This window comes from Tursiops truncatus, chromosome 7 (assembly GCF_011762595.2).
Source record: "Tursiops truncatus isolate mTurTru1 chromosome 7, mTurTru1.mat.Y, whole genome shotgun sequence".
Taxonomy (NCBI): Eukaryota; Metazoa; Chordata; class Mammalia; order Artiodactyla; family Delphinidae; genus Tursiops; species Tursiops truncatus.
Genome location: NC_047040.1, coordinates 51,633,454 through 51,660,031, shown reverse-complemented (window position 1 = coordinate 51,660,031; position 26,578 = coordinate 51,633,454). Strand labels below are relative to the sequence as shown.

General features: G+C 37.0%; 2 protein-coding genes across 3 annotated transcripts in view; one reads left to right on the top strand and one right to left on the bottom strand.

The window, feature by feature from the left end:
• The window catches only part of ITGA4 (integrin subunit alpha 4), an 85,661-nt gene extending 65,455 nt beyond the window's left edge, over window positions 1-20,206 (top strand). The window contains exons 18-28 of the mRNA XM_033859973.2: window positions 4,344-4,494; window positions 5,775-5,870; window positions 7,096-7,175; window positions 7,577-7,666; window positions 9,387-9,477; window positions 11,931-12,038; window positions 12,824-12,949; window positions 13,712-13,831; window positions 15,813-15,911; window positions 16,286-16,405; window positions 16,866-20,206. Of these exons, the coding sequence (XP_033715864.1) occupies window positions 4,344-4,494; window positions 5,775-5,870; window positions 7,096-7,175; window positions 7,577-7,666; window positions 9,387-9,477; window positions 11,931-12,038; window positions 12,824-12,949; window positions 13,712-13,831; window positions 15,813-15,911; window positions 16,286-16,405; window positions 16,866-16,964 (1,180 nt within the window). The 3' untranslated portion in view covers window positions 16,965-20,206. The remainder of the gene's footprint in view (window positions 1-4,343; window positions 4,495-5,774; window positions 5,871-7,095; window positions 7,176-7,576; window positions 7,667-9,386; window positions 9,478-11,930; window positions 12,039-12,823; window positions 12,950-13,711; window positions 13,832-15,812; window positions 15,912-16,285; window positions 16,406-16,865) is intronic.
• CERKL (CERK like autophagy regulator) overlaps window positions 19,439-26,578 on the bottom strand; it is a 146,816-nt gene continuing 139,676 nt past the window's right edge. For both annotated transcript variants that reach the window (XM_019931577.3, XM_019931578.3), the window contains 2 exons: window positions 20,361-20,539; window positions 19,439-19,520 (listed from right to left, as the gene is read on the bottom strand). In XM_019931577.3, coding sequence (XP_019787136.1) covers window positions 19,439-19,520; window positions 20,361-20,539 — 261 coding nt within the window. The remainder of the gene's footprint in view (window positions 19,521-20,360; window positions 20,540-26,578) is intronic.

Sequence of the window (26,578 nt, the reverse complement as noted above, 5' to 3'; positions counted from 1 at the left end):
AGACCAGCAGCCTCGCTGTTGAAATGTGAATACTGTGTTTCTCTTTCATTTGCTGTTGTCTTGGAACCTAGCTGTTTATGCAGTGCTTTCACCTTCTGTTGCTTGTCTAAGTGCCAACTTCTTTCCCAAAGGTGTTCAGTGACTAATGCTTTGGTTACAAGCCAGAATATTTTATAAATGTCTATTTATAGGCAGCTCTTCTACAAGTCTTAATTAAACTTTAATGTCAAGCTGAAGTTTACTTCTAGAACCTCTTAGTTTCCTTTAGTTGTAACGTGGTTCTAGAGAAGTAGAGGGGATGTGGGACAGCCATGTTCCCGCACGTCTTCACTCTGCCCTTTATCACAGGGCCACCAAGCAGATGCGTGCTTGTGTAACACAAAGGTTTACAACACAAGAATAAGTCAGCCATCCCCTCAAACACTGGGAGGAATAGCACATTATGACGGAGTCAGATTCTTCCACCCTGAAATGATAGCCATGATTCAGAAGAGGTACTGCCTTGTTACTTATCATACATCCTTCCAGAAATATCCAGCTTCTCAAAGCCGGGGATCGGAACTAGAAATGCTACATAGGGACATTTTCTTCATTCCTTTCTCCTCGATGTCTTTAGTACCAGACAAGGAATTATGAGGTCTGGGAGATCGTTTCCTCTAAGGCAGCATCGGGTGCCATCTGAAATAATGAAGCTTCTGTTATTGTCAGAATAATACAGGTTTTAAATATAGTAATATGATGTGGTACGCTTATTTTGAAACTAATTATGCTCCTCAGTCAGACTGCCCAATGGCAGAGCCAGCAAACTTTTTACTTGAAGGGACAGACTGTAAATATTTTTAGGCTTTGTGGGACAGAGATGTCGCAACTGCTCAACTCTGCCGTCATAGGGCAAAAGTGGCCACAGACGAAAGAGCATGGCTGTGTTCCAATAAACCTTTATTTACAAGACCAGGCAGCGGTCCCAATTTGGCCTTCAGGCAGCAGTTTTTGAACCCCTACTCTCTGGTATGCTTTCTTTTATATGATAATCCTGTAGGACATTTTTATTTTTTATTATTTAAATATAGTTCCTTTATATTTTATTTTTTTAATGTAATTTGTTAGTAAAATTTAAGCTGGTTGCCAAAATTAGCCAGATTTAGAGTTTTTTTTCAGGAATTAGTCCTGGGTTAATAAACCATAAGGGCCTGCTCATAGATAGACAGACAGACTGACACAATGGAATTATGTATATATGTTTACTGAAAAACTATAAAGGCTCCAAACTGTAATTGCCAAAATTCCCAATGATAGTTGAAAGGATAAATAAAATGTGGCATATTTACAAAAATTAGTATACACACCAATGAGAAGAAACGATTTACAACTCCATGCATCAATATAGATTAAACTTAAAAACAAAATTTTGAGTAAAGAATGTTGGATACTCCAAGATTACATACTCAGTGATTCCATTTATATGAAATATAAAACTGGGCAAAGCCAGTCTATACTAGTAAAAGCAAGATGGTGGGTAGGGCCAAGAATTGGAAGGGGGCACAAGGGTATTTCTTTGGTGCTGGCAATATGGTTTTCTTGATCTGGGTGCTGGTTTCACACATGTATTCAGTTTATAAAAATTTGCTGAGCTCTGTACTTAGGTTGTGCGCATTTTTCTATATGTATGTCCTACCTTGATAAGAAGGTTTAAAGTGAAAAACAATTAGGATAAGGAGGGAAGAACTTTTAGGTATTAAGTGAAATGTCCAATTTCTCATAGATAAATTAGAAGTATCAAAGTGGGGGGAAGTGTTCAAAATTATAATAATTTTGTTTGTAGATTCTGAGGTTCATAATAATTTGCTTCTCAAATTCAAACTCAAACAGTATCAATGTTGCCATTAATTTATTGGTCAACTCAATAGTTGTATAGCCACTAAAACATTAGGTTATATGGGCGGGGTATAGATCACATGATGTGGTAGTAGTAGATGTTTACTTTATCTTAATGAAACATTTGGAATTTGCATACCGTCACAGAACAGATAAGCATGGCTCTAATTTCATAGAATGTGTAATGAGTTCATGAACTCTTAACAGTCACTTATCCAGTAATTTCCTCAATCTTTCAGACTTTTTTTTTAGTGTTATCCAGCCCTTTTTAATATTTGATACACTTACATACCACACATATATTTTGAACACTGTGTTGCTAGTCTCTGAGAAAACAGTGATATTCATGACCCGGCACCTTTTCTCCAAGAGAACTTATTCTAGTGGTGAGAAAAGCCAGACAGTGTGAACGTATTGCATTAGAGGGTTGCCCAGTGTGTGGGAAAGTGGCAGAGAGAGAAGCCATTTCTGTTAGGGAGGATGCAATGCTGGGTGAAGGGGCTTAGCAATAAGTATCAACTGGAAGAACTTCTGAGGACTCTTAACATTGACACTCAAGCTGAGTCTTGAAGAACAAGTATAAGTTAACCAGATAACATGAAGAGGGAAGAGGTTGAAGGCAGAGGGATGGCTTGAAATAGGACACAAAACACAGGTGTTTGGACCCCTGTTTGTAGGTGAGCATGGCTAAAGGGAAGGAATGGGTTGTGCAGTGGAAAGTAAGGCACGACCAGCTCTTGCAGGCTGCATCTGCTGCACTAATCAGAACTCTATCTTGAAAGCACTGGAGGAAAGGAAGCAGACACGTGACATTATCAAGTTTGCTTTCTGCAAAGTGACCACCACCCGCCCTCAGTAGTGTGAAAATTGGAAGAGGACTTGACAAATCAATTAAGAGTATAATCCAAGTGAATGCCAGTTCAATCATGAAATTTTCAGATGTTCTTTATTTAAGAAAAGAAATTTTAATCTTCATTCAGCTCAACCTAAATAACTAGAATAGTACAAAAGCAAGAAGCAACATGCCTTTGCTACCCCCAGGCAAAATGGGTCCCCGCCCTGGTCCCAGAGCCCTTCGTTCATAACTCTTTTCAAGTATTTCTAATATCTGTTTACATCTGTTTATAAATCTGCCCTTTATAAGCTCTACAAAGCTGGGAATTTGTTATACTATTTTTGTATGTGGGAGTAATAGATGTAACGATTGTTATACAGGGGCTTTCAATTAAAATCACTCTTCATCTTCAAGTAATGCTTAAAAGCATCAATCTTGAAACTTGTTCTTTAACTCTGTCCTTAAACATTCTGTCTTAAATCAACTCACAAATAACTACTAAATGCCTACTGTGTGTTTAACATTTCCATAAATAGTTTATTCAAACACAAATACAGATGTTGATTAGAATGATACAATGTAAGCATTGTTGAAGAAATGTTTTCTAAACTCTAGTTGCTAGGTGAATATCTTTCTTATTGTTATGATTATCCTCGTCTGATATTTTGCTTTGGGTCATATTCTTCTCTGGTTGAACTAATTTGTTTTTAATTTAAATACTTTGATATCTAAGAGTGTCTGTTTTTGAGGACAGCTCACAGAATCATGACATTCTGTAGCAGGTTCTGAGCTCTTCTAACCATCTAATCAGTAAAGGGAATGGGTTGCCTTGAGACTTTAGAACATTCTAGCTGTGGTACCTTGAATACATTTCTTAAACCTCAGGCTCCTTGGGGTTTCATGGAATGTGCATGAGTCATATCTTCACTGAACAGTAGTTATTATTACAGGTGGGGTGACTGAGTCTTTAAAATGCTAAATGACCTCTCCCCCGGAAGAACGGGGGCAAGAGCCAGAACTTGAACTCACTTACGTGTTTGGATTTGTAGCAGTGTTCCCTTTCCAGTTCACAAGATGGTGAAACACTTCCGCAGTTCTATTTTTAATTTGGTCTAGTTATTGGTAGAGGTGACCAGCCTGCCTTAAGAAATTCTTTCTAGTTCAACAGATTTTAGTGGTACCCACGTGCTGGCCATAGCAGTCCTTTCCCATGCCATGCTCACTTCCACCAAAGCATCCTCTGTTTTGGTGGAAATAGTCTCTTCTCCTTTGGCTTTGGCAGCAGCTAGTTCAATGTCTACTCAAGAATGAAGAAAGAAAAAAAAAATCTTTCTTTTAGGAAGATATTTTGAAATAATGAGAAAAATATGCTAAAATGATAGAAGCAGGAAGTTAAACAGAAAGCAGACTAGTTTAATTATAACTAAATTAGAAAACTTTTCCTGTGTAATAACTAACTGAATTTATCTGAAACCTGGGAAACTGAGTTCTTTTTACAATGGATTTACATCCACTTGCGTGGGGTCATCTCCTATGGCTGTGCTTCCAAATTAGTATTTTATGCTCAGGATACATAAATGAAGAGATGGGATTTTTAGTTCCAAACGAAAACTAAATCGTACTTAATTTTTAGGCCACATGAAAATAAAACCTATCTTGCTGTTGGAAGTATGAAGACATTAATGTTGAACGTGTCCTTATTTAATGCCGGAGATGATGCATATGAGACAACTCTGCATATCAGACTACCCACTGGTCTTTACTTCATTAAGATTTTAGATCTGGTAAGAATCAAAAACTACAGTAGCAATATTTTACTTAACTTTTAAAGAATGTAAATGTATAAATCACTTTATCATTTGAGGTATAAATATTTGGCGTATGAGTCTTAATATTCAGACTTATCACTCGGGCTTCCAGTAATTTTTTTCCTCTGTGCCCCTAATCAAAATGGAAAGTTCCTTGGGATCTGACTGAGATCAAGAGAGTCAGCTTCCTGCTTACCAATGCTACTGTGAGACAGAAGCGATTGTCCAGTTATCCAAGCAAGCTGCCCGGGTGTCATTGCTTTTCTCACTGGTACAACCTCATCTGGTGCTGTGATGGTGTTCCTCATGGTTGGGGTCTCTACACGGGCCATATTGGTCCTTCATGCTGGGCTCCCAGAGTTACTGCTCTGCATTTTAAGTTCACGTACACTGTCTCGATCCCAGAGGACCTCCAAAATGCTAGAACCAGCGTCAAATTCCAAAATCCTGGTGTCAACCAGATTGTAGGCAAGTTTCTCCTTTCCTGCAAGAGTTTGGAGCACCTGGAGACCTTTTCCTTTTTTTTTTTTTCCTTTTTACCACTGTGCCTCAGTCATGAGCACTTAAATCCATCAGTGAGGTATTAATAATGTTAAATTTGAAAGAGAAAAGTCTCAGTCACTTTCTCCGTGGATGCTCCTCTGCCTCTTAGAAAAATTTACCCATCTCTTATCCAGAGACCATTTCTTCACACTAAGGACATTTAGAAAGGCCTTTGACCTCTTATAAATATCTACTACCCACTTCCTCTAGAGCTTTGGGAGCCTGTTTGCAATGGTAAGAGGGGAAACTCAGTTATTCAGGGAAATATACATCTGTGAGATGTATATAAATTTATATTTCCCTGAATATTTGAATATATATATAATTGTGATTACAGTTATAATTAAATACCTTTATCACACTCTCACAACCCAGACAGAAGGCAGCCAATGAAATATAGACCTTATGAATCCCTTGCTTTGTGATTTTTCAAGGAACCTTGAGTTAGGGAACACAGAAACATGGTTGAAAGCTACAAATCCAGGAATTATTCTGTGGAGAATATATGTGAATATTAGAATGAATCTATACTTGTACACACATATTTATGTAGTGTATTTATATTCCTATTGATTTATCCCCAAAGTAAACAGAAATTAGTCTTCCAAGAAAGTATTCAGGGATGATTTTCTTTTCAAAAACCATCCTTAAACATATGTTATGAACTTCTCATTCCTTACCTACTTAAACCAGTTATTTCATTTTCCTTTTAGGACGAGAAACAAATAAACTGCGAAGTAACAGACAGCTCTGGCATAGTAAAACTTGACTGCAGGGTTGGTTATATATATGTAGATCATCTATCAAGGGTAAGCATTTAGCATTTATAGTTTTTGTTACTGACATGAATATAAAATATTTTCTGTTTCCTTATGTTTGTGCTGCACGCAAATAATTTGTTGTTGTCGTTTTTATTATTTACTAAGAGTAAGTAGCTAAATGAAATAAAACCCAAACCAACTGGGCTTGAGATCTTTGAGATTGTGTTTATATTCTTGGCAATGTTCACTGTTTAAAAGAAAGAAAAAGAAGGGAGCGCCTGTTTGTGTCAGGACGGGCAGGTGAATGTGTCAATCAATTCCGCTGCCCAGCCTCACCCTTCCCCAACACTCCCCCAACTCCACCCCGGGTGGTCCTATCTGCCAGGCATGTCACCTGTCCTCTACTAAAAGGTGTTTCTGGCAAGAGTGCCCACTCAAGTTGTTAAAGCATCTCTAATTTTGTCAGTCTGGACCTGCCTATCTACATTCAGAGGAGGCTTTGTCTCTGAACGTCACTCGTGGAAATGCTGCAGCTTTAAAATTGCCACAGACCCGACAGCTTCCCCGTAGTTCTCTGAGTGAGGGTTAGCCTATGCTTGTAGGACATCATTTCGTATCTGTATTTCACAGAACATAAATAATAAGAAAAACTAAAATTCAGATTGTAAAAACAAACTTTAGATTATTTTTATTTTTTTATTTTTTTTTACATCTTTATTGGAGTATAATTGCTTTACAATGGTTTGTTAGTTTCTGCTTCATAGCAAAGTGAATCAGTTATATGTATACATATGTTCTCATATCTCTTCCCTCTTGCGTCTCCTTCCCTCCCTCCCACCCTCCCTATCCCGCCCCTCCAGGCAGTCACAAAGCACCGAGCTGATCTCCCTGTGCTATGCGGCTGCTTCCCACTAGCTATCTACCTTACGTTTCGTAGTGTATATATGTCCATGCCTCTCTCTTGCTTTGTCACAGCTTACCGTTCCCACTCCCCATATCCTCAAGTCCATTCTCTAGTAGGTCTGTGTCTTTATTCCTGTCTTACCCCTAGGTTCTTCATGACATTTTTTTTTCTTAAATTCCATATATATATGTGTTAGCATACGGTATTTGTCTTTCTCTTTCTGACTTACTTCACTCTGTATGACAGACTCTAGGTCTATCCACCTCATTACAAATAGCTCAATTTCGTTTCTTTTTATGGCTGAGTAATATTCCATTGTATATTTGTGCCTAGATTATTTTTAAAATGAGCGTTCCCTATGTTTTTCAGACAGATATTAGCTTTCTTCTGGATGCCAGCTCACTCAGCAGAGCAGAAGAGGATCTCAACATCACAGTGCATGCCGCCTGGTATATTTCATTATGAAAAAACAATTGTGTTAAAGGAAATGAACCCCTGACTTTTGGGGGGAGAAAAGGGGTGTGACCTTAGGGGAACCATGGAGCTGTGTTCCATTGTCTGCAGGAGAAAACTTCCTTATGTGATCTGTTAAACAAACAAAAAACCCTTCTAACACAGGGGTTTATAGCATAGAAGCAAATAACAGCATAAATAATGAGAGCAAATTTCTGCCAACTCTGACATAAATATTTCTTACTACTGCGTCTACTTTTATCCCCGCTCCTCAAAAAGCATTTTTTAAACCAACCTCCAAGTACATTAGGTATACATGGGGCGTAACTAGTTCCCTCTGAAGAGAAGTTTTGTGCTGACTGGATTCTAAGACGGTGTTTTCTATTTGCTTCTGTAGTGAAAATGAAGGAGAAACAGGCAACGTGAAGCGTAACAAAGTGACTTTAACAGTACCTCTCAAGTATGAAGTCATGCTAACTGTTCATGGGTGAGTAGATATGGAGGACTCCTGTAAAATTCTGAGCTGATTTTGAATTCTGTTGCTTCTTAAACTACTGGTCAAAAGCCTATTTAAAGTTTTTTAAGAAAAGGTCATGTGCTGTTTCTGTCTCTTAACAATTACCTCGGTGTTGCAGCCCATTGCTTAGGTGTTCGTTATTTTAACCCACTCTGTAGTCATCACTGAGACCACCTCAAACTAATGCCCCAATGGAGGAGATTTCTTACTGGAAAAGCCCAATAGGAGGCCACGTCCAACCATTCAGCAGTACACCGTGCAGGTCAGGGCCCCAGAGTGCCAGCGTGCACTTTGTATCATGCTCAGTGGCCAGGGCAAGTGTGAAGTTCAGAGAAGTGGAAAGTTGGCCAAATCGCCCTTGTGCAGACCCCGCATCTACCTGCGTGGCAGATGAATTGAGATACAAGAGAGCCGGTTCCCTTGTCCCCTCTTTATATCCGTGAATTACAGAGTTCCATAGCCACAGCCCCGCAGTCACTGATTCCTCACAATTTTAGTAATTGTTTGAATGGACCCTCCTATGACTCAGGAAGGAGATGTGAAGAGAAGGAATTAAAGGAGTATCATGAAAACCTTTCATGATTTTACTGGAAATTATTGAGCCTACTAATCTTTGTTTAAAACCACATTTTTAAAGCAATAGACAATATGAGACACAGGACAAATAGATGAGCTCTTCTAGTTGCCCTAACTATAAAGCATCCCTAGTCATTTTTAACCACCCATAAAGGTGGCATATAGTTATATAAAAATAGTGTCCGAAACTGATGGAACTGATTCTCCAGTTTGTGAGAGAAAACCAGCGGAGGAAAGAGGAATCCATTCAAGGGCGAGTAGTGGGGAGTAAAGAGAAGTCAGTTGCACGTTGCCTGGGTTCGAATGCTTACCTCGCCTCACCTCCTTGGTTCTGTTATAAGTATGTCCTCCTGCTTTTCCGTCATCCACATCTCATTTTGAGCAAGGGATGCTCTGCAACTGTCAAGCTGCCTAAATCTACAACATTGGAATATTTCTCATTTCTTTCCTTTGTAAAAGAGTCTCTAACATATTACCTCATATTAGCTGCCAAATATTAGCAACTTGGGGAGTCGGGATTTTCCTAGAAAAATACGTCTTAAAGTTCATTACTGACCATGCGTGTGTCTCATCTCAGGTAAAGGAATGACAACCTTGTACCCTAACAAAAATTTGCCCTACTTCTTGATGTTTGAATTGTTCCCCAGACTTGGGGTCCATTACAAACAGCCAGCAGGAACTGGGCGTGATAAGAAATCACTCAAACATCTGTCAGCTAGATTGAAATACAGGAGGATACTGGAGCCCTAGGGAAAAGCTAAGAATTTATCTCATATTCGTCAAGTTTGCGTGAAGCATTTGAGGGCTGAGAGAGAAGGAATGGTCACTAGAGTGAGCCAGGCAGTATTGGGAAGGCAAAGGATATTGGCGGGAAGAGAAATGATCACCCCAGTCAGAGCACGTGGCTTTCTAATTTCATTACATTTTCCCTAAAATTCTTATCTTTACAAGAAACCAAAAGTATTCCATGGTACTTAGAGGCACCTGTCGTCTGAATGATGGCATATTTAAGGGATATTTAAGAGATATGCTATATTTAGACTAGAGAGAAAGACTGTTTCTAATACCTCATCAAATAAGACAGTTAAATTAAATCTGAATTCATTTCTGGCAGGTTTGTAAACCCAACTTCGTTTGTGTATGGCCCAAAGGAGGAAAGTGAGCCTGAAATGTGTATGGCAGAGAAAATGAACTTCACTTTCCACGTAAGAAAAGTTGATTGTGCTGATATTTGTAGCAAACTGAAAGAATGTTACTGATGCATTGCTCCAGAGGACATCATATCTGTGTGGCATCCCTCAGCTTTGGGCCACCTCAGCTGGCTGAGGGCGAGAAGGGAGCTGCAGCAGGGCTCATGCCCTTGCCTGGTGGGCCCCTGCGCCTTCTCTCCCATTCATCTTGTCCCTGTTATTGAGCCCACTCTCCTTATACTACCTCTCCTTATACTACCTCTCCTTACAGTAAGTACCTCCTGGGAACAGAGGTAATGCCTGAAATAGGCAAAGTTATGGGAGGAACTGAATCTGCTAAAGATGCAGGCAGAAATCAGAATAGGTCAAGAAAAGGCATCTTTGGGTGCAAATCAGTGAAACCTCTTCGTGGTCCAAGCTTCATACAAGTCCTAACCTTAGCAAGTAAAGGAAGCTTTTACCTCCGCATCTCCATTTAAGGTCTGCTTGGTCAGCCTTTCAAGCCATTGGTATATGACCCATGACAAGTGATCCATCATTTACTAAATAATCTTTTTAAAAAGGAAAGAGTATCATCATCATCCGGAAGTATTAACATACTAATAGAGAGCTAAAATTTCATTAAACACTTTTTACCATCAAACTGAAATTTTTGTTACAGCATGGGTGTTGATAATGAGCAAATAATTGGAGATAATGTCCACAAAAACATTTTTTGAACCGAAAGCACTGCTCACACATTCTCAAGAGCTATATAACAATCGACAGACTGTGAGTGAATCTGCATTAGGTACATTATGATATTTTGTAAGGCAATGCTTTTCAAAATGTGTATCAGAATCACTTGAGGTGCTTATCCAAAATGCAGACTCCTGGGCCACTGCCCCAATCTGTGGAAGAAGAATGACCTCAAAATTCTTTTGAGTCCGTACTCAAGTTGTTGTTACACTAGTATACCCTAGTGTTGGAAAAATGTCGCCCTCTACTTTGAAGTCCCCCCAAATGCTCCTGTCACAGTCCAGTGGGGGTTTGTACTCTGATAAACAGAAACTGAGTTGGACTCTAGAAGGCCTATTTATTACGTTGCAAATAATAGTTCACAAGTATTGTCTAGTTAAATTACAATGGAGTGACTGGGCATGGAGATTCTTTCAGTCTGTAGGCTTAGTGACTTGTCCAAGTATGAAGATGTTCTCGGAGGTCTAAATGTTATTAGGCGAACATGCATGAAGAATATTGTAAGTGAGCTTGGTTATTTGCTGGCGTCAGGAAGACCTTGTCTAAAGGTCTGGGCAGTGCTGGGTCCCCATTGCTGACATTTCCTTTTGCAACTGCCCTGTGCTTCCAAGGCCTGGCAGTTACCACCTGTCCCAAAGCCCAGGGATACTCTCTCTATATTTACATCGTGTGTGTTCAGAAGATTATTGCAAGTCTTTGAGTCATGCTATTTCATTTAGATATTGTAGCACATCTTTTTTCTGACTTACTGTGTTGGTTTTATAGTTCTCAGGAGGCCATATTTTGGCCCAATTTCCTTCTTCAGCGTTCTGCAAACCCCAGATTTATCAACAATAATGAAATATCTTCCCCTTATGCATTATTAAAAAACTGTTTTTTTTCCTAAAACCCAATAACCTAGCCTCTTCTGATTTTCTGAGTGCATCAGCATTATAATTTTCCTGAATTTAAAATATTTTTATTCACTTACTGCTGCTGATTATTCTCTCAGCACAGAGTGACTTTGTGAAACCCACATAGAATTTAGAATTAGAATACCTGGGTTTTGGTCCCGCTTCTTGTCACTTTTTAACTTTCCTCTTGGTTACAACGTTAACACCTCAGCATTCTCCTGAGATGGCAAATAATAAAATGTCAGCCCACCTCATGGGATAGTTATAAGGACAACCGATCATGGTTTTTTAGATCTATAATGTGCCATACCCAGGTACAGTTGGCCCTTGAACAACACAGGTTTAAACTGCACGGGTCCACTTATATGTGGGGTTTTTTTCAATAGTAAATACTATAGTACTACACAATCCACGGTTGGTTGAATCTGTGCAAACAGAGAAACCATGTAGGCAGAGGGCTGAGTATACACTATATTAGGAGTTTCAACTGTGCTGAGGTCAGTGACCCTAATCCCCCTGAGTGGTTCAGGGGTCAACTGTGTATTATTGATGTCTTTTTCCTCCGACTACTTCTGCGGTAGACCATCAGTGTAGACAGTTTGGTCTCATCGGCACCAAAAGGAGAGGTCTGGGAATAATGACTAGTTATATTATTAACAAACGTTTTAAAGTTCTGACTGGATATTCTGTCTCCTTTTGCCGTGCAGCTGCCAACTCCAAACCCCCACCATTATAAATGTTACATGAAATGTATGGGTTCACCTGAAAAGTTCATTGGTATCTGTACTTCTATAAAAAGTATTTTTTGAGTGTTTAAATTTTCTTTCTTCTTATCAGGTTATCAACACTGGCCAAAGCATGGCTCCAAATATTAGTGTGGAAATAATGATACCAAATTCTTTTATTCCCCAAACGGATAAACTGTTCAACATTTTGGATGTCCAGGTAAAAACGTGTTCCTTCCTTTATTCTAAGTAATATTGCTAAAATGGAGATTTCTGTTACTTCAGTCACACTTAGCCTAAACTACGAATGCACCGTGCATTTACTGTGGACACTTTGAATATTGCATTAGAATGGCAGGATTACAGTAGAACCTCTACATGTGACTTAACACAATAAAAGAACTATGCTCTACCATCTTTGGTAGATTTTCTTTGTGATAGGGACCTGTGGCAGTAATTTAATTGGTGGGATTCTCCATAAAGCTTGAGACCACTGTTGAAAAAGCAGTACTTCAGCCTTTTATTAATATTCAAATAACTACTTAAGAATCAATATTCTTGTGTTGATGATTCTATCAGAATTGTTTTTACGTTCCCAGTTTTAAGACAATCGACAAAGAAACCTACTCAGTAGATTTGATATATAATCCTTAAAAATCTTACTTGAATCCCAGATTTAGATGGTAGGGCATGCTTTTAGAACACTTTGTTGTATGTCTAAAGCCAAAGGAATGTTCAATATAATGCTAATGTTCAAATGTCCATTTTTCATATTGCCCTAATTGCCCTAATTGACCTATATCCAACCCTTTAAAATTTTTCTGGGTTTTTGTTGCGTTTTTTGCCACAGAGATTTAATCTCTCCCACATCAAAAAATATTTTCACACAATTTTATAAGTACTTGATATATTTCAGGAAAGGTGAGCTTTAAAAGGTAAGTTTTAAAGCCATGTAGCTGTTGTTCTTTCCAATATTGGGTAAGATTTTTCTTTCTTTCTTTGTAGACTACTGTTGGAGAATGCCATTTTAAGAAGTACCAAAGAAAGTGTGCATTAGAGCAGAAAAAAGGCACAATGGAGACCCTGAAAGATATATTCAAATTTTTATCAAAGACTGATAAGAGGCTACTGGTAAGTTTCAATTTTTCAGGTTGTAGTCTTTGCTTTCCAACCTACAGAACTGAAACACTTAAACCCATGAACCAAGGGGTTTTGAACTGTCAGTTGAGTATAGGAGAGAAGCCAGTTCAGGTAATGTTCTTGTGTGTGAGGAACAGGCATGATTGGAGAGTTGAGAGACACCCAGGGTTAAATATATACAATATACTTTCATTATTTATGCAACAAGTGCCCAATTTATGCCAACCAGACGTTGTGTCAGACCCTTTGCGGGTCAAGATGCTGTTCTCAGCTGAACGGCCTTTGTGGCATGAAATTAATTTTCAGTATTTTCATTTTAGTGAATGTATGGGGAAAAAAACCCAAGAAAGCCCTTAAAATGATCCAAGTTTTACAATGAACATAGAACATGTAACGTAGCAAGACTCTGATTAGGTGTCTTACTTTTTCTATCCCAGAAGATTAAGTTCATAAGAATAATGAAAACATGTGATCTAGTTCGAATACTTTGTTTTTGTTAATTTACTAAACATTTGTGTTTTGTTTAAAACAAGATAATTTTTTAAGTGCCACTAATGAAAGCATATCTTTAATTCCATGTTTATATCAAGATAAATTTCTGCAAAATGCCACTAAGGGGAGCAGATCTTGAACTCCACGTGTATTTAGCCATCTAAATATTTAGCCATCTAAATATTCAGCCATCTAAATATTTTAGCCATCTTTTTTTAAAATGTTGAAATTTTAACATCGCTCTTTTGTATTCTTTTCAAGTACTGCATGAGAGCTGATCCACATTGTTTAACTTTCTCATGCAATTTTGGGAGAATGGACAGTGGAAAAGAAGCCAGTGTTCACATTCAGTTGGAGGGTCGGCCATCCATTTTAGAAATGGTAAGTCTATGATACAGTGACAACTTTGTGGAGAAGATTTCATATAGAATCTACAAACGCGACCATCTTATACAGGTAGGATAGTATGTAAGGAGGCATTCAACAAATTAAGACGGTATGAATGAATGTAAAATCTGGAGTGAAACTCCAAAACTGTTTCCATTTATCACTACAATATACACTGTCTAAATGACATGGCTTTAGTAATTAAACAGATTACTAAGACTGTAAATAGACTATAATTAAGAGATTTTAGAAAGCATGTCCAACTATTTATGAACCTTGATCAAATTAGAGAAGTTAGCTGCTTTAACATTTCATATATCCTTAAAATTCTTTCCAAATTACTTTATGCTTAAAAACCTACTATTGTATATCGTATACATTTATTAATATATATTTGCTAAAAATTAAGACTTCCAGAAAATCAAACTAAAACATCAAAATTTATCAACAGTAAAACACAAACACGCTTTTAAGAAGATGAACTTTGAAAGGCTGAATTAAAAATTAACTAAATACGTGTTGGACTTCTTCCTAAGAAGCAGTATGCATATTTATGAGAAGTACTTTGAGATCATTGGTTTTATCTGGAGTTCTGTTCTCCAGTTTCCTTATCAGATCAATATGGGTAATATCTCTTTTTCAGGGTTGCTGCAGATTAGATGGTTTTCATAAAGCACTTAGTGCACAGCACATAATAAGCCAAAGGAAATGAGAGCTGTTATGTTTTGTTAAGAGGAGTAGTTGAAATTACCACAAGGTGGTCAAGAGGAACACGCACCAGACAGGGAAATAAGAGCTGTCTGTTTTAGTTACAAGTTATTTAAACTTTTGCAGCCTGCCTTCATACTCTTTTTGAGGTCCAGGTTTCTCAACAGTGGGCACTAGTAGCATTTTGGACCAAATGCTTCTTTGTTGTCAGGGGCTGTCCTGTGCATTGTAGGATATTTATCAGCATAGCTGGCTTCTCCCCACTAAATGGCAGTACACTCCCTCCCAAGTCCTGCCAGCCAGAAATGTCTCCAGACATAGCTGACTCTCCTCGAGGGTACAGAATCATCCCTGTTGAAAAAAACTGCTCCAGATAAAGTATATAATTTATTTTTAGCCCTAAAATTCTACATGTTCTACACAGTAGTTTTAACTTTTGTTGGTCATAGTGTCCTCTTTAAGAATTTGACAAAAGAATATATTCTCATCTACCCTAATGAACGCACATATGAAAAATAAAAAAAAAAAAAAATCTCGATTTTTGAATACAACTTCAAAGATCCTTAGAGTCTATGGAGCCTGTCCACAGATGCCCAAGCTCTGGATTCTGGGTGACAAAGCCCTATGTTAGACAGTAAAGCTCTGAGGTCAGCCACTGATTTTATTTTTGAATGTTATAAATATTTGTACCAGATTTTTTCATTACGATATTTGGTACACTAATCTGTATTTGATCAGAGCAGAAAGATGACAACACTATTAAGAAAAACAAACAAGCCCAAATAAAATTAATTTGAGGAAATGTTTATCAGACAAAGAAGGTCTTCTTTGGGAATAAAAATTCAATAGCTAAGGTAAAAATACACTGGTAATTATCAAATAGTATTTAAATATTAAATATTATAAGCATTTAAATCAAGTTCTCTGCAAAGCAGCATAAAAGGATTTCAACAAAATGATGCCATATAAATTAATACCAAGGACATGCCTTTGGAACCAAAGGAAGCATTGCATTGCAATTAACTACAAATGGTGAAACCGGAGAAGATAACTTGTGAAAACCTTTAGAATAGAAGGAGTTTCTCGTGATTCTTACCTGCTCTATGTGAAAACCTTTAGAATAGAAGGAGTTTCTCGTGATTCTTACCTGCTCTATGTGAAAACCTTTAGAATAGAAGGAGTTTCTCATGATTCTTACCTGCTCTGTGTTTTCATGAAACAAAACGATGTATCAGGCTACAGTGATCTTTTTTTATTTATTAAACAGGATGAGACTAGAGCCCTGAAGTTTGAAATAAGAGCAACAGCTTTTCCAGAGCCAAATCCAAAAGTTATTGAACTAAACAAGGATGAGAATGTTGCACATGTAAGATTATTACCTTTTTAACCAAAACATAAACATTGTGGAAAAAAATATTGCTAGTGTTTGGTCAGGAAAATCATGGCAAGCCTAATATACTTTACAGGGGATTGGTATTTTCTACAACTGCCAGGAAGGCATGACATAGCTCTTTCAGGAGGTGATTTTGGTAGGATGGATTGGAGGAAGAACCACAGATATGGCCCATTACACACCCTGTTTCTGCTAAACAATTACCAATGTTTCCTATGGTTTGTGTTAGACCAGCAAGAGAATGGGATGGGTTATTCTGAATACTATTGGGGATCGTGGAGGGGCTTCAAACGAAATAGAGGCAAGGTTTTAAAGTGGTGTTTCTTTATTTTGGTTAATTTATGTAGGTGCTACTCGAAGGACTACATCATCAAAGACCCAAACGCCATTTCACTATAGCTATTATTTTAAGTAGCTTGCTACTTGGACTTATTTTACTTTTATTGATTTCATATGTTATGTGGAAGGTAAGCCTTTAATAATTACCACTGTTAAACCACTCAAAATGCCATTCTTGATCTTCTCAAAGCCAACTTGTGACTCCCACGTTACTAGATTTCAGCATTTCAGTATTTTTAATGTTAATTCTTACACTGACTGATTGCATATTTCTCTTAACTTTAGTACCACAGTCTTTCTAGAAAAATATGCCTTCTTAAAAGATAACTTATCTTCAACAAATGTTCAAACTATAACAAACGTTTTGAAAGATGTTCTTTCTAGCTAAGCATTGGGCAAACACTGCACGTTATATGTTGAATTTCAATTTTGGAGAGTGCGTGCATCACTGAGAAATCCTGCAGTAACAACAAAACAATGCTCTTTAACCCAGTATTTCCCAAACTAATTTTTACTGACTACAATTGACATTGACTCTTATTATACTCATATCAAATAGCTAATGTTCATGACTAATGCTATTTTCAGGCTGGCTTCTTCAAAAGACAGTACAAGTCTATCCTACAACAAGAAAACAGAAGAGACAGTTGGAGTTACATTAACAGTAAAAGCAGTAAAGATGATTGAAGACTTCTTTCAAATTGAGAGAATAACAGACTCAGGTTACAGTATACTATAACAAATTTAGACATTGTTTACAAGAAACCGTGAATTTTGCCTCAGACTTCTGTGTACTTCTTTTAGTCGTGACCTTGTGACATGTTATGTCTTAATGCAGATGAAAAATCCAAGCAGTGATTATTCAAGCAGTGATTATTCTAAGAGAAAATAACTCCAAAAGTAATATTTTAATATATCCAAAAAGATAATGCTCTTAAATGGATAGAAAAACACTAAAGCATCAGCTTATCCAAGATAAGTAATCCCTGGACAATACCTTGAAATGAGTGCATCTGAATTAAAATTATGTTGAAGTAAACAACTTGACTGGAGAAAACTTGGACTTTGAGGTATCATTCCTTTAAAAGAAATACTATTTACCATAAAAGAAATACTATTTACCATATGTGCTGGCTTTGGTAAAATTAATTCCACCAAATAGGTAAGGACTCATTTCTAATAGATCTTTGAGACTTGTTTGGAATATGTTCTCTAGAAATTGAAAGGCTGTTCCCAAATTTTCTAATGAATAGAAGAGGAACATTATCATTTTAAAGCATATTTTATCTTTAAAGACATTGATTTGTAATATATTTCCTATAACCTTTGATCAACAACCATCTATTCAGCAGTCTATGAATTCTATGGCCTGATGAGCAAACTTCAGACTGAAGTTATACACTGGTTTGAGCTTAATGGGATAATTTCTGGCTAATTATTGTTTATACAGCTATGGATTTTTTTCTTTCTGTACATATATATATATACATAAGTTTTTAAGAGAAAATATGTTTATAAAGGTATAAATCCAGTAAGTCCTTCTATAACACAATTTTATCAAGGGAAAGGTACTGAAGAGTAAATTGTAAAAATCCATCTTTAATCAATCAAATTTTTTGTTTATAAAAACAACAGTACTTAGAATTCTAATTTATATTCTAAAACAGATCGAATGTTGCACTTTAGCTGATATATGTAAACTATGAAAACTGTACCTCACTAATTTTTAAAAATCAAAGCTCTGCAAAGAACATATTGGGGACCAGTAGAGAAGCAAATTTAACTGTAAAATTGAAAAATATAGATTTAGCTTGTATCAGGTAAAAATGTGACATCAAAATTTCCATGTTTTAGTGATGGCTGAACTATTTTAGGTTTTTTGTTGGTGTTATCTTAGACTTTTTATAATGAAGTAGTTTTTCTGCGTCTAAAATACCTCTTCATTTGCAAATACAATCACTTTTTGTAATATTTATTCATGCATATGAACTAAATGCTGATAAACACCAGAATATAATTTCCTCTGATTTGTCCCTACATCTGTCTTGATATGAAGGTTGTGGCCAAATTTTCGAAATCTGTTACGGGAAGTGATAGGTTAGAGGGCAGTCTTTACCACTATGGAAGAGGATTACTTCATAGAGGTCCCTGCCAACAGCTGTCTTCCTCAGACCACTTAATTCCTGTAAGTTATCTGTTCACAAATTGGTGGCTGGACAATGAAAAATGCACAGAAACTTGTGAAGGCATTTGAGCAGCGGGACCCAATGAGCACGAAAGCTCCTGAACTCGGGGGTGTACCAATAGAAATTAATTCAATTTTAAAGAACCCTTTGAACAAACGATACTATGTTTTTTTATGATTAAAAAACAAGTAGTTCTTTCAAGAAAATGTCTAGGCTCATTGGTGGAAAATCAAATCCAAATTTAGAATTGCTTCCTCAAGGATGATCCCTGAGGAAATTTAAATTTTGTTCCTTCCTACTAGAAATGACACCATTTCAGGTAGGATTCTAACCAGTTAGATATTTTGAATAGTTTATGTGTATTATGGATTTCAAAACCCTACCACTTTGAGTTTTCAACTTTCAGAGACTATTCACCAAAGTGGTACTATAACTAACTAACTTTTTAAAAAATCCATCTTTTTTCTTTTTGGCAAGTAGTCTAGGTATTATTAGAGAGCTTTTGAAAAAATAGTACTATTTCTGGTTATATCATTTCCTAGCTGTGTAATTTAATACCGCTGGATTACGTACCTCATCAAGAAATCAGGACAGTCTTTCTTACATGAACTCTGTGGTCTGTTGGCATCAGGCTATAGGAAATTTAACATCAGAATTGATGGACTCAAATCCATCCAGGAATCCAAATTAGTTCATTTTGGAATTAACCTAGGTTAAATATTGATATATCATGTTTAAATTTCAAGTATATGAAAGATTTACTTTCCATTCCAATAAATACTTTCCAAAAACCAGAATTTAAATCGTTTTGTATATTATATATTTCATGTCTTAAAGCCTAGAAGCTAATTTTTAGTAACATCAAAAATAGCAATTTTAATTTCTTTTAAAATAGTTTTTTCCTTACTAAAATATCTGTTTAAAACATGACAATATCCCTTCATATTAAAATTCTAATTAATTTTCACATTCCTCTTATAAACAACTACATGTTACTTTGGAATCATTCGTTTCTTCCATGCTTTTTCCATAAAGATTGATAAGTCTTGGGTGTACTCTGTAAAGAATATAATATGTATGATTATTTCATCAACCTATCATTCTGTTATTTTTCACACATAACCCCTATCGAATGTGGTGCATAATACCAAATAGAAATCTAATGATAGCCAACGAGCATACTTTCATGGCAGAGCTGCCATCTAGGAAAAAATGCAGGGCCTAATAAATCAGCAGCAGTAATTCCTGTAAAGCCCAGTCACCCACGAATGTAGAAAGCTCACACCTAGCAGGCTACTCAGGGAGCCCTGCACACTTCTTCTACCCACTGAGTCATAATGCTTATCAACAATAAGTTTGCATGTTCCCAAGCCTGTTTGTTTGTAACCCATTGCTCTTGTTAATATGTAAAATTGTTCTTACGTAAAGTATGCTTTGGAAAGACGATAAAAGCAAACTGCTGAACACAAAGTGTTACAGTATTTGTTGTGGGTAAAAGGAAATTTTAAACGACTGGGGGATTAAATTGTAACCATCTGCTATTCAGATGGCATCACAAGGTTTCAGATCTTAATCCATTTTTTAAAATTCAAAATGGAAATTGTAGACATACATTATCTGTATAGTTTGTGAAGAATGGTAATTCGGAATGCCAACGTAGAGACTCATAACCAAAGAAAATGCTTTGGTTCTACATAACAATTAGTGAATAAATACAAAGTTACACTTCTTTATTTATTAAAATTGTACATGTGTCTTTTTATGCTTCCCTGACTTACGAATTTAAAGCAAAATTAGCCCAACTGCCTGTTTTGATAGTTATAAGGCAGCAACTTCCATTTATATGTCTATCAGACACAAAACTGATAGTACAAGATGGTGAAATAATTAGACTTACCTAACATGGACCTCTGATGCAACTTCCATTAAATCACCATCTACATTCCAAGGGAAACTGCTTCCTGTAGCAGTTTCATGTGGTACGTCTTCTTCCTCTGGATTGTGTCCACTGCTGTTACTCCTTGGGTGAACTTTTACTTCTTCAACAGTGTAAGTCTCAACAAATGGAAAATTAAACTAAAAAAACCAAAAAATAAATGCAAATAATCTTGGTACTTGCTTTATCCCTAACTGTAATGCAAACTAGGAAAGTTCACTGTGCTCTCATTTGCAAGTAAATATCAGTGTGCATGCTGATGTTTTCATAGCTTTGAAACCCTAATTAGTTCCAATTTCTTTGGAAGAAGGAGCCCCTTTTCTGCTTTCCTAGCTCATTTAGATCTAGCAGCTGGCAAACTTGTTTTATGACAAATAGTATATGTCCATGAAATTGTATACAATAATTTCCAATAAAAACTAAATCTTTAATATTGGTCTGTTGTTATAGAGGATTTATATAATCCACTGACTTGATTATTGTCAACTAGTTTAACTGATGTAGAGCAAACTCTAGAATAAGTTTCACATTTGGAATTTAATTACGAAGAACTAAACTTATGAAGGTAAAAAGAGAAAGTCCATCCCATGTGATTTTGACAGGCATTTGCCTGTCTCATCCTCACTTTAAAGATGGACACAAGTTGCATGATAATTATGGCTGCTTACTGACCACTCTAGCATGGTACAAAGTCAGCTTCATATTTCAGTCTTTCTTGGTCATGCTACCCAAAGCAACCTACAGATTTAATGTGATCCTTATCAAACTACCCATGACATTCTTCACAGAAATAGAACAAATAATCCTAAAATTCATATGGAACCATAAAAGACCCAGAATTGCCAAAGCAACCCTGAGGAAAAAGAACAAAGCAGGAGGCATAACCCTCCCAGACTTCAGACAATACTACAAAGCTACTACAAATACTACTACTAATCAAAACAGTGTGGTACCGGCACAAAAACAGACACATAGATCAATGGAACAGAATAGAGAGCCCAGAAATAAGCCCACACACCTATGGACAATTTAATCTTTGACAAAGGAGGGAAGAATATACAATGGGGAAAAGACAGTCTTTTCAGCAAGTGGTGTTGGGAAAATTGGACAGCCACATGAAAATCAATGAAGTTAGAACATTCCCTCACATCATAGACAAAAACGAACTCAAAATGGCTTAAAGACTTACATATAAGACATGACACCATAAAACCCCTAGAAGAGAATATAGGCAAAACATTCTCTGACATAAATCATACCAATGTTTTCTTAGATCAGTCTCCCAAGGCAATAGAAATAAAATCAAAATTAAACAAATGGGGCCTAATCACACTTATAAGCTTTTGCACAGCAAAGGAAACCATAATCAAAATTAAAAGACAACCTAAGGAATGGAAGAAAATATTTCCAAATGATATGACTGACAAGGGCTTAATTTCAAAAATATACAAAGAGCTCATACAATTTAATAACAACAACAACAAAAAAAATCGAAAAGTGGGCAGAATATCTAAATAGACACTTCTCCAGAGAAGACATACAGATGGCCCATCGGCACATGAAAAGATGCTCATCATTCCTAATCATCAGAGAAATGCAAATCAAAACTACAATGAGGTGCCACCCCTCACTGGTCAGAATGGCCCTCATTAAAAAGTCTACAAATAACAAATGCTGGAGAGGGCGTGGAGAAAAGGGAGCCCTCCTACACTGTTGGTGGGAATGTAAATTGGTGCAGCCACTATGGAAAACAGTATGAAGGTTCCTCAAAAAACTAAAAATAGAGTTGCCATATGTTCCAGCAATCCCATTCCTGGGCATATACCCAGACAAAACCTTAATTCGAAAAGATACATGCACCCAGTGTTCAAAACAGCACTATTTATAGTAGCCAAGACATGGAAACAACCTAAATGCCCAACAACAGATGAACGATAAAGAAGATGTGGTACATATATACAATGGACTATTACTCAGCCATAAAAAAGAATGAAATAATGCCATTTGCAGCAACATGGATGAACCTAGACACTATCATACTAAGTGAAGTAAGCCAGACAGAGAAAGACAAATACCATATGCTATCACTTATATGTGGAATCTAAAATACAACACAAATGAACTTACCTACGAAACAGAAACAGACTCACAGAGAACAGACTTGTGGTTCCCAAGGTGCAGGCAGGGGAGGGAAGGATTGGGAGTTTGGGATTAGCAGATGCCACCTATTATATATAGGATGGATAAACAACAAGGTCCTACTGTGTAGCATAGGGAACTATATTCAATATCCTGCAATAAACCATAATGAAAAAAATATGAAAAATATTATATATATGTATAACTGAATCACTTTGCTGTAAGCAGAAATTAGCACATTGTAAATCAACTATACTCCATTAAAAAGTTTTTAAAAATTTAAATTTTTCTTACTTGCCTAAGGAAACTATAGTGAAAAAATATATATTCTCTGAAATAAGTAAGATAGCCAAGTAACTTTTTAGTAGAAATGCACAACTACTCATTTATTTCAGTTTTCAGATAAATGGCATGAGGTTTATCACAAATATATTATCTACATGTTTTTTTCCCTTCTTTCACATATAAAGCTTGATGAAGCACAGAATTTTAAAAGTTGCCGGAAAACTATTTTCCCCAAAACCCTTATTTTGCCAAATGTGGAAACATCAATGTCCAGCAGATCTTACACTTTATACTGAATAATGCATGGGTTACATGGTGGATAATACTGGGTTACATGATGGCAACAGTTGTTCTATTTGAAGTACAGGGTTAGCAGGCCCCAAGCAACTCTCTGTTGGAAAAAGCAAGGCTCTCTCTAAAACTGCCTAATAGTCACTGCATTAGACTTCCCATTTCAGGTGTAAGGTTTGGGGCCACGCTTCACACTGCACTTGTAAAATGTTCTACATTTTTCATTCATTGTAAAAATAATGTGTTTTAGTTGTTTTTTTAAACATTTTTTAAAATTTTATTTATTCATTTGGTTGTGCCGGGTCTTAGTTGCGGCAGGCAGGCTCCTTAGCTGTGGCATGTGAATTCTCAGTTGCAGCATGCATGTGGGATCTAGTTCCCTGACCAGGGATCGAACCCGGCCCCCCTGCTTTGGGAGCACGGAGTCTTAACCCTGCGCCACCAGGGAAGTCCCAAAATAATGTGTTTTAAATGAGTCATTTAACCCATAACCCATTATGGGTTAAATTGTGTCCCCCGTAAAGATATCTAGAAGTCCTAACTCTTAGTACATGTGACTGTCACCTTATTTGGAAATAGGGTCTTTGCAAATGTAATCAAGATGAGGTCATTTGGGTGGCCCTAATCCAATATGACTGATGTCCTGGTTAAGAGAGGAGAATGCCATGTGAAGATAGACACTCAGGGAGAATGTCATGTGATGAAGGGGTCAGAGACTTGAGCCATGCAGCTAAAGCCAAGGAGTCTCAGGAACTGATGGCCATCACCAGTAAGTCTATTGTCTTACATCGTCAGTTTTCATGTGCACACGTCACAAAATGAAGCTCCATTCATCCATGCATGCACATTTATTACCTAGGAAGCCACAGACATTGTTAGATGGGACTTAGGGAAGCCAAGAGCGTGATATCACGTGTGAGGGTGTGTTTGGGGCATGAGGAAGGGAAGTTAACAATTAAAGTTGTGATATATATATAAGTGCCATGATGGTATAAGCACAGAGAAATGAGAAGAGGCAAACAGGCTCAGGATATTGGGTGAATTGCCCTCTTGAGCTGAGTCTTAACACAGAAGAATTAGCCTGGAGGTAAAGAGAAGCTCTGGAGAGAGGAAACCACGTTTGCAAGAATACAGAGATATGCCATGATCAAGCATAGTGTGATACTGATGGCAACACTGGTATTTTGGCATTTATTTTTCAGAGTATATTAATGCCTATATTTGATTTTAAAACATAGACACATACGGTGTTATGGGCTGAATTGTGTCCCCCCTCTCCCCAATTTATATGTTGAAGTCCTAACTCCCTGTACCTCAGAATGTAACCATATTTGGAGATTAGGTCTTTAAAAGGTGATTAAGTTAAATGAGTCTTTTAGGGTAGGCCCCAATCCAATATGACTGGTATCCTTATAAAAGGAGGAAATTGGGACACACAGAGAGACCCCAGGAATGTGCATGCACAGAGAAAAGATCAAGTGAGGACACAGCCAGAAGGCAGCCATCTGTAAACCAAGGAGACAGGTCTTGGGAGAAACCAAACCTACCCAGTCTGTGGTATTTGTTATGGCAGCCCGAGAAAACGAATTCAATGACCAAAGCACGAGAAATCTGGTGGAGGATGGCAAGAAGCGAGGCTGTGACACAGGCAAGGGCTAGAATACAAGGGGCCTTGTATTCCACACTGAGGAAATTTGATGTCATTCTGATGACAATAACACACTGAAGAATTAGGCAGGAGATAAATCAGATATGTATTTTAGAAAAATCCCTCTAGAATGCAGTGTGGAAGACCAGAGAAAAGAAAGATCAGAAGGAGGCTATCGGAAGCAAGAAGGGATTAAGGTTTGAATTAATTGGTGGACTGGTTGTGAGGAATGAGGGAGAGGGATCCAGAGTAACTCCAGGATGGGTAGAGAGTGGTACCATTGCCCTTTGTAGGGAAACACAGAAGGAGCACCATCAAGGAAGAGGGCGATAAGGTAAGTAGTGGACGTGCTGGACTCAAGATGCCTGTGAGTTTTATAACCTTCTCAGCACACAGGAAGGCACAGTGGTCCTGCAAATCAGAAAGGAAGAGAGAACCCTTGGTAGTGTGCAAAGTTCAGATAGTGGTTCAAGCAATGGGAAGCAGTGAGATCACCCAGGAAAAGGTATCATGAGAAGAAGGTTACAAACAAATCCCTGGGGAATAACAAGGGTTTTTAAACCCCCTAAACAAAAATGTGGGTCAAAGCAAACATAGGAATGTTTTCAATATGAACAGAGGAAACAAAGGCCAGCTACAGGATGGAGTTGAAAAGACTTGAAGAGTAATTTTTACCTCTATCTATTTCACACAGAGATGGGAAACGCAAGATGCGTCACCTACAAATGATGGTTTTCAGTACATTCTACAATTTTTCAGATACGCGAACATTCAGTTCAACCTGGAAAGATGGTTCAGAGACCTAGACTGTTGCTCTCCTTAGGCTGAAGTGCCGCATTTCCCTTCTTGGATACCAGAACTGCTACTAATTGAGAGTGGATTATATAATCTTATATTTATCTGGTCTTTATAATAGTACATAATTTATATAAGTTTATATTTTTGAACATGTCACCATGAAGGAAAGAGACTACACATACACATGTATATGTGTATATGTATGTCTGTGATTTTTTAACAAATGTATCAGATTAACATTGCTTGAAAGCAGTCACCTTGGGAATCAATCCAATTATTCTTACTATATACTATTATGCAAAACAGTTTAGAATTTCTTTGCAAAATACTACAGAGCAGTAGCATGGACTTGAATTTTTGGAAAGAGCTTAGCCAATCAGCCTAATGAACACCCCCCACCACACACACACACACACACAGGCAATAGTTTTTTTGTATCAAAAGCAAGATATGACTGGTTGAGTACCTGAGAAAAATGGTTATGTCTTGCATAACATGGTCTTCTTTTGAAAAACTTTACTTTCCTATAGATACAGAATTACATTCACTACTGTCTTTGTCTTTATTTTTTATAGTAAGCATCTATTACTTTTAAAGTCAGAAGAAAGCTACTTTCGTAATGAAAAAAGGATGTCTACAAAAATTACCTAAGACATTTGCCCCTTAGGCAATTCCAAAAGAGAACTTCTGTAAGTAATCTGTGCAATCGTGCCTCCCTAAAATAAATATACAGCTTCTCAGGGTCAGTACCTTGGGGTTATTACTCCTTTAAGTTCTCATATTTATTTAATAGAAAAAGAATAGGAAAAGTTTATACCAACATAATGGCACTCATTATCTCTTGGAATATAGAATTTTGAGAGCTTTTTATATATATTGTTATCTTGTTTCTATTTTCTGACTTACAGAAAAACCAATGAACATGTATTGCTTTGGATTAAGAAAAATAATAAAGTTGCAAACAAAATTAGCAACATCTGAAAAGGCATACATTCCTTTAAAAATCAATAAATCACTA